Here is an 8628-nt window from a genome sequence, read left to right as displayed (position 1 = left end):
TCTCAAACTTCGTCGAGGAAGTCAAGGTTGGCTCTCAGCCCATCTTCATATGTCTTCTCATCGAAGTTGAGCACTCGGTATGACGATGTCATAACTTAGACCTGGGCGAGGGCTTCGATCCCATAAGCGAGGCGAAAAGGGCTCTCCTCGGTTGGTGTTCTTACCGTCGTCTTATATGCCCATAGGATACTTGGGAGCTCTTTCACCCATCTTCCTTTGGCCTCATCTAACCTTCTCTTAATGCCGGCAAATAATGTTCGGTTGGACACTTCTACTTGTCCATTTGCTTGTGGATGAGCTACTGAGACGGGTCGGAAGTCAATGTAGAAGTGCTCGTAGAACTCTCGAAAGGCCGGGTTATTGAATTATGTGCCATTATCTGTGATGAGCACTTTTGGTAATCCGAATCGATAGATGACCTTATCTCGGAAGAACTTCTCCATGTTCTTCTCGGTGATGGTTGCCAGGGGCTCGGCCTCGACCCACTTAGTGAAGTAATCGATCGCCACCACCACGTACTTCCTGTTTCCCGACGTCGGGGTGAAATCTCTGAGAATATCCATCCCCCACATAGCGAAAGGGGATTGGGATCAGCATTGAGGTCGGCTTTGTTGCTGGTCGGCTCAGAATTGGTGCAAACAGCTGGCACTTTTCGCATGTCTTCACATACCTCATTGCCTCTTCTTGCATTCTTAGCCAATAGAATCCTTGCCGAACTATCTTGTATGCCAGAGCTCGACCACCCATGTGACTCTCGCATATTCCCTCATGTACCTCGGCCAAGGCGTACTCGGCTCCCTTCGGTCCAAGGCATCAGAGAAGAGGTACCGAGATTGCTCTTTTGTGGAGCACTCCGTCGATCATGGTGTACTTGGCAGCTCGGATCTTGAACTTTCTTGCTTCGTCTCGGTTCTTCAGGAACTGGTCATTCTCCAAGTAGTTGACAATGGGGTCCAACCAGGTCGGCCCATCCTCTTCAATGTGCTTTACGCTTTCTTCTTGTAAGGATGGCTTCTCCAAGATCTCTATGTACACTGATCGGCTCAGATATTGGAGGTCGGCCTCTGCTAACTTTGACAGGGAGTCAGCCGCGGCATTCTCTTTTCTCGATATTTGGGTCATCTCAAAGTGCTCGAGTTCGAAGATCAGATCTCGTGCTCGCCTCAGGTAAGCTATTATCCTTTCGCCTTTCACCTCATAGTCTCCGTTGACCTAGTTGACCACGAGTTGGGAGTCTCCTCGCCCCTTCAACCGCTTTATGCCAATTGCCTTGCTGACTCAAAGTCCGGCTAGGAGGGCTTCATACTCGGCCTCATTGTTCGAGGCGGGAAACTTGAACGTTAGGGAATATTGAATCCGAAACCCCTCGGGGCTCACCAGGACCAGGCCAGCTCCGGTTCCTCTGGAATTGCTCAAGCTATCAACATTCATGGTCCAGGTCGGGTCGGCCTTAGTCCTCGCCTCTTCTGCTGTCTTCTCTTCTTTGGGTGATGAAGTCGGCTAGGGCTTGTCCTTTCATCATCGTCCTTGGGTGATAGTTTATATCATATTCACTTAGCTTAACTGCCCAGGTGACCAGTCGACCTGACACGTCGGGCTTGTACAATATCTTCTTGAGTGGCTGGTCAGTCAGCACCGCGATCGGATGAGCTTGGAAGTACGGCCTTAGCTTTCTCGTGGCCGTGACAAGAGCGAATGGTACTTTCTCAAACCCAGAGTATCTTGTCTCGGCGTCGACAAGAACATGGCTGACGTAGTATATGGGTTTTTTAGCTTGACTTTCTTCCCTAATCAACACCGCGCTGACCGCCACCGGGGTAGCGGCTAAGTAAACTTGAAGCTCCTCTTTTGGCTCAGGTCGACTGAGAAGAAACGGGTTCTCTAAGTATTTCTTTAGCTCTTCAAAAGCTTGTTGGCATTCGTCCGACCAGACAAAGTCCTTAGGGTTCTGGATGTTCTTCAAGGCCTTAAAGAACGGCAGGCACTTGTCGCCCGACCTCTACATGAATCGTGCCAACGCCGCCACTCACCCGTTTAGCCTTTGTACTTCTTGGATCGTCCTTAGAGGGCTCATCTCTTGGATGGCCTTGATTTTTATGCCTCTGACAGAGACCATGAAGCCGAGGAACTTCCCTGAGGTCACGCCAAATGCACACTTGGCGGGGTTCAGCTTCATTTAGTTCTTCCTCAATACGCCAAAGGCTTCTTCCAGGTCGGCCAGGTGGTGCTCAGCCTTCAAGCTCTTCACTAACATGTCGTCCACGTAGACTTCCATGTTTCTTCCAATCTGCTCGTAGAATATATAGTTCACGAGCCACTGGTATGTCGCTCCGACGTTTTTCAATCCGAATGGCATGACCTTGTAGCAAAAATTTTCTTGGTCAGCTTGGAATGCTGTGTATGGCTCATCCTCTTCGTGCATCATGATTTGGTTATAGCCAGAATATGCGTCCATGAAGCTCAGCATCTTGTGGCCTGCCGTGGCGTCGATCAAGAAGTCGATACGAGGTAGCGGGTACTCATCTTTTGGACAAACCTTGTTGAGGTCGGTGTAGTCGACACACATTCTCCACTTCCCGTTCGGCTTGGGGACCATGACGACGTTAGCCAACCAGGTTGGGAATTTTTCTTCTCGAATGAACCCTGATCGACGGAGCTTCTCCGCCTCTTCTTTGATCGTGGGTTGTCGATAAAGGGTGTAGTTCCTTCTCTTCTGTTGGATCGGCTTTCGGCTCGGATCCACGTGGAGTCGGTGCTCAGCTATATGCCTTGGTATGCCCGACATGTCGGCAGCAGACCAGGCGAAGACATCATCGTTCGCCTTTAAGAAATTTCCTAGCTGATTCCTTTGATCCTCACTCAGCAATGATCCAAGCTGGACCACCTTTGTTGGGTCTTCCTCGCTGAGGGGGAATGGGGTCAGGTCTTCCACGGGTCGCCCTCTCCTTTCGATGAGTTCATCCCGCTGATCCACAGGGAGGTGCTCGACGCACATTGCCATTCCTCGGACATTACCTTTGTTTTACTTGACAAAAGTAGCATAGCACTCCCGTGTCTTCTTCTGGTCACCTCAGACTTCGTCGATACTGTTCTTGGTAGGGAACTTCATCTTCAAGTGTGTCGGTGAGATGATGGCTCAGAGAGTGGTCAATTATGGGAGGCCGAGTATGACGTTGAAAGCTACTACCGATCGTACTACCATGAATTTGACCTGGATCATTGCCTGACATGGAGCTTGTCCGATCGTGACCAGCAGGTCGATTGTGCCCTTGATGGTCGTGGTAGCTCCCGAGAACTCGTGAAGTGAGGTGCCCTCTGGCTTGAGCACTTCATCGCCGAAGCCAAATTATCGGTACGCGTCTAGCGACATAAGGTCCACGAATGCGCCGGTATCGACCAACACTCGATGGACGAGTCTCTTCGGAATTTCTACCTGCACCACTAAAGCATCATCATGAGGCAAACTTATACCTTCGAGGTCGGCCTCGGTGAAGGAGATCGTCGCCGCTGGCTTGAGCTTCTTGGTGGGCATCTCGGCGAGTCCGACGAACCGCGCTTTTGCCTTGGCCTTTCGAGTAGACTCTTGTCCGGGCCCTCCGAGGATAGTGTATATGGGAGCTCCCTTGTCACTGCTAAGCCCGGATCCATCCTCTTTCTTCTCAGCTCGGGCTTTAACCTCGTCTCGCTCTGTTCACCTATTTTTGGGCCTCGGCTCGGCTCTCCTTCGATCGTGATCTTCAGGTCGCCGACCCCCACGTTCTTCACGTCCTCCCTTGACATATCGCTTCAGGTGGCCCACTTTTATCAGCTCTTCGATTTCTCTTTTCAGCTGATAGCAATCCTCGGTGTCATGATCGGTGTCCTTGTGGAATTGATAATACTTGTTGGGATTCTAAGATGACCCAGCTTGCATCGGTCGGGGTCGGCGGATGTACCCATCTTCTTGTATTTGCATCAAAATCTCCTTGCATAAGGTATTCAGTGGGGTATAATCGGGGCTCCGAGCTCGGTCTGATTTCTGGGCTCGACGATCCATCTTGGGTCGGTTGTCCTCCTTGCGGTCATCTATTGTCGGCCTTTTCTTATCGGCTCAATCTTTGTTTCCCTTCCGGGCTTGGAGCACCTCGGCCATATTTGCAAATTCATTACACCTCTCCAAGAGCTCGACCAGGTTTCTGGTTGGCTTTCGGGCCAAGTCTTTAATGAGGTCCATGTCGGCGAGCCCATTGCTCATCGCGGTATGGGCCGTGGCCTCATCCAAATCCTTGATGTCTAAGAATTCCTTATTGAAGCGGGAGACGAATGCTCGGATTGACTCGTCAGACCTTTGCTTCACGCTGAGGAGGTTGATCGTCGTCTTCTTGTGTTTCATACTACTCTGGAAGTGCATGACGAAGGATCGACAGAGCTAAGCGAAACTTGTTACGGAGTTCGGCGACAATTAGGAGAACCATGAGGTCACCGCGCCCTTGAGGGATACGGGGAAAGCCCGACAAGAAACAATCTCGGTTCCCCCGTACATGGTCATCATCGCATTAAAGTAGTTGATATGATCCGTCGGGTCGGTCGTCCCGTCATACCGGTCGAAGGGAGGAGGTTTGAACCCGGTTGACAGTGGCGCGGTCATGATCTCAGGAGGACAAGGGTGTCGCCCGACTAGTGAATAGGCGTCTGGGGTGGACTATTTTTTCAATCCCTCCACCTGCTCTGCCAAGTCTCGTAGCCGCCTTTTCAGTTCGATTTCAGGTGCTCGGCCATTCGGCTCATCCACCCGATACAAATTATCTTATTCGCTCCGCCTAGATCGGCCATTTTGTTCTTTTGCTTGAGGTCGGTATGCTCGATCGTCCCGCTGTGGTCAGCCGTTCTGGTCAGCTCGGTCAACACCATCCCTCCTTATTCTTCTTTCCACCTGGAAATTGGACCCACGGGGGCTCCTCTGTTGCTCTTCTCGAAAAGGCGGTCTTTAACGCCGGGGGCTACGACGAGATCCTTCTCCTTGTCTCGCAACACGTCTCCCATTTGGCTTGTTCCCCTGTTCTCAGATTCCCCTCGGCTGCCCTTCTTCTCTGAGCCGATCAAAAAATACTGACCTTCTCGCTACCGAGCCCGCTGGTTCGATTTCTTGCCCTGCCTCCGGGCTTCGGTGATGCTCTTGTTCATCCCGTCGAGCGCCTCTACTAGGGCGTGGAGGAGGGGTCTTCTGATGACACGGGTGTGATAATGCGGCCTGGCTAGGCTCGGCCTGACGCCGGCCACCATTCTGTTGCACGTTTCTCTCTACACGCACCGGGGCTGGAGGGGGCGCGACCAGTGGTGGGCCCATCAGCCCCCCCGGGCCATATGGTTCATGAAAGTACGCAGCATCTCGTTGGTGTGGAGCATCTACAGCTACAAGTCCATAACTTGTTGGTTATTTATCGGGGCTTCGGGGTCCAAATTCTCCGATAAGGGCGGCGACGCTAGTAGGCTCAGCCCGTTCAAGTTTGGCTCGACCTGTGCCCGATCAGCTGATGCTGTGTCTAGCACACTACCGCCATTCCCCCCCTCTGGCGGGGGAATGGGATTGACCGCGGTGCCCGTGCTGGGCTGCGCACCCCCTGCCTGAGGGGGTCTTCCGGTCACACCCTACCGCGAGGCTTCAGGGGGCGGTGATCGCCTCGCCTGCACAATGGGCTGTAGCTCATCCCCACGGGAAGTCAAGCCATACTGCCCCGATCTTGTGTGCACCATTGTTGTTGCTCTTGAAGTTGGTAGAAACGACGATGGCTTGTAGACGTCGTTCCCACAGATGGCGCCAAATCTGTTGCATGTGGAAACCTCCGATGCTTGGTTCACCCACGGATGAGCCTGCAAAGACCAAGTGATGAGCACAAGAGAGTCGGTGTGGCTCCGGCCTAGGACTCTCCGATGCTCAAGTTAGATCACCAGTGCAACAACGTAACAGCTAGTAAAAGTGAGTTGAGCAGTAGAGCTCCATACCTTAGTATTTATAGAGGGAGATGAGGCGGTTGGAGGAGTCCTAATATGGTAAGAGTCCTTGTTTGGTAAAGCTCTTCCCGAGGAGCAGAGTGGAGTGGAGAGTTTCTTTCGGGGTCGGACTCTTGTTAAGGTAAGAGTCCTCATGGGAGTGTGATTCGGTATCGTGATGAGATCGTGACTCGATTCTTATCCCGTGATTCTCGGGTGGTGCTGACATGGCACCGTGATCTCCGGTGGGGCGTTATGGTAGCCTTCGTGGAGAGCTCAGCCTCAGATCTCAGCTTAGGAGCTCAGCCTCGGCCTGTATGATCTGAGGGTCATCATTAGCTGTGTGAGCTTGGCGACGCTATGGTGCTCCAATCGCGGCTGAGCTGCATAGGCTCGGATCATGGGGTCGGCGGGCGTACAGCTCAGCCGTGATGGGGGATCTTTGGGTAAGTATTGATCTGTCGTGCCGTGCAGCCAGAGATCGGCCGAAGAGCTCGGCCTACTAGGTCGGCCTCATCGGACCCGTACTAGTTCGGCTCAGTGTACGGTTCACTTGGATGTGTCTGGCGAGCTCGGGCAAGCAGTAAGGTTTATCGAAGATCGGGTCGGCCCGGTCTTTCGATGAGCTCGATTCGATTCCCGCGAATGACCTCAGCTCAGCCATGTGGTAGCTTCTGATTGGTTGCGTGTTTTATGCCTTATCAGTTCGTCTCTCACCTTTTCTCTCTCTCTCTCTCTCTCTCGCTCTCTCTGTTTTTTGCCAATAGTCTTTTTCTGCAATTACAAATCCTAAAACACCGAAACCCCAATAATTACCAATGGAATTAGGGTTTTCTCTGTTTCCAACAACGCCACCTGCACACACCTAAATCCCTTCAAACCCCTGAACTCAAACAACTTAAAATTCTGATCCTTTGAAATCAAAACCCTAACTTTTAATCACCAAAACTCTACGCTTCAAATTACAAATTTGTCTTCTTTGAACCGTAAAAACTCTAAAACCCACCTCCGTGTGAGTCCAAAAAAACCCTCATACTTTAGAATTCAACAAAAATAAAAAAAAATTAAGGTGTACCCACAAGTGTTCTATAGACATGTTCTCTTTGTCTCTCTAGTTGCAATTGGAGCGATTAGCAATGAAAGCAAAGCCAAAGAGGAGGTCATATAACTTGATAACCTGATAACTTGATTTGGGGTATTTTTCTTTTCATCATCCAACATTATGATAACTATCAGAGAATTCACGGAACTTCTCTTAAAAAAGAAAAAGAGAAAATTACATGCACCCCCTGGTATTTGAAACAATAACAAAATACCCTCCTAATTTTACCTTTTACGTATAACCCCTGATGACTCACGATGTTAAAGAATTGTTAGTTTTGAAAGTAAAAAAAAAAAACAACTTTACTCTTTATACTTCAGTGACCTAGATTAAGTCCCGTTTTACCCTTCATGACCTTCTCCCTCAAAACGAAAATTCCCTAAATTGATTTAGGGTTTTTTGCCTTCACACCATCTCTGGCGAAGGTTGCAGAAGACACCACGCTAGATCCGCCACAATTCCTGGTTTTGATCAGCTTGAGATCCAAGATTCATAAAACTAAATTGAACAAACAAAACAAATGAACTTTGTTATGATGGTTGTTCTGGAGAATTTGGGTTTTACTTTGTGCGGTACACAGGAATGGATGAATTCCAGTGGTGGGTTTTCTTATTATATCTCAATCCTCAACAGCAAGAACAAAATATCAATCTATTGGGAAATCACAATCTCGGTTTTGATAATAGTCCTCTGGTTTCTTCTTCTTCTTCTCAAAGTAACCCTCTGTCAATGGTGTTTTCCGAGTCTTTAGCTGCTCAGATTGATAAGCAAGCATTGGAGAGTGATTGGTATATTTTATTACAGGTAATAGGACGGATAAATCTAAAATGGGTTTCTTCCTTTTTCCTTCTTGTGATCAATTTTATTGGCTTTCTGATTTGGTTTTTTTTTTCTTGGTGGGTGAAAAACAGAATGAGAGACTCAGATTAGCTCTGCAAGAGCAAAGGAAGCATCAAATGGCTATCCTTCTAAGGAGGATGGAATCAAAGATGGTGAGCTTACTGAGACAGAAGGACGAAGAGATTACAAGAGCGACTAAAAGAACAATGGAGTTGGAAGAGTGCTTGAGAAAGATGGAGATGGAGAACCAAGCATGGCAGAGGGTACCCAAAGAGAAAGAATCCATGGTTATGGCCCTCAGCAACACTTTAGAACAAGTTTTTTTTTTTTTTTTTATGAAAAACTTTATTAACGCTGGAAAAGCATTCCAGACAAATCAGAAAATAGGGGTAGAGTAATACAGGGAAGGGGGGAGTTATGCCAATACAAAGAAGACTAGTCGACGCTCCAAGAGAAGCTAAACAATCTGCCATGGCATTGGCCTCCCTTAAAGAGTGAACAAATGGCAAATGGATAAAGGATAAGCTAAGAGCCTGACAATCAGCGATAATGTGAGTGATTCTCCAAGGCCCGACTCAAGTGGTACCGGTCAGAATATTAATGACTGTCAAGTTATCACTTTCGATGATAAGGTTGGTGAAGCCTCTGCGTAAAGCTATTGTCATGGCTGTGCAAATTGCCAACACCTCTGCTACCAGTGCATAGTTCCACCCTAT

At 49.2% G+C, this 8628-nt stretch overlaps 1 protein-coding gene across 1 annotated transcript in view; it reads left to right on the top strand.

The window, feature by feature from the left end:
- The first annotated feature begins 7722 nt into the window (after positions 1-7722).
- The window catches only part of LOC122656377 (probable BOI-related E3 ubiquitin-protein ligase 3), a 49482-nt gene continuing 48576 nt past the window's right edge, over positions 7723-8628 (top strand). The window contains exons 1-2 of the mRNA XM_043850868.1: positions 7723-7876; positions 7984-8229. Of these exons, the coding sequence (XP_043706803.1) occupies positions 7802-7876; positions 7984-8229 (321 nt within the window). The 5' untranslated portion in view covers positions 7723-7801. The remainder of the gene's footprint in view (positions 7877-7983; positions 8230-8628) is intronic.

This window comes from Telopea speciosissima, chromosome 3, assembly GCF_018873765.1.
Source record: "Telopea speciosissima isolate NSW1024214 ecotype Mountain lineage chromosome 3, Tspe_v1, whole genome shotgun sequence".
Lineage (NCBI taxonomy): Eukaryota > Viridiplantae > Streptophyta > Magnoliopsida > Proteales > Proteaceae > Telopea > Telopea speciosissima.
This window is presented reverse-complemented; position numbering and strand designations above follow the sequence as displayed.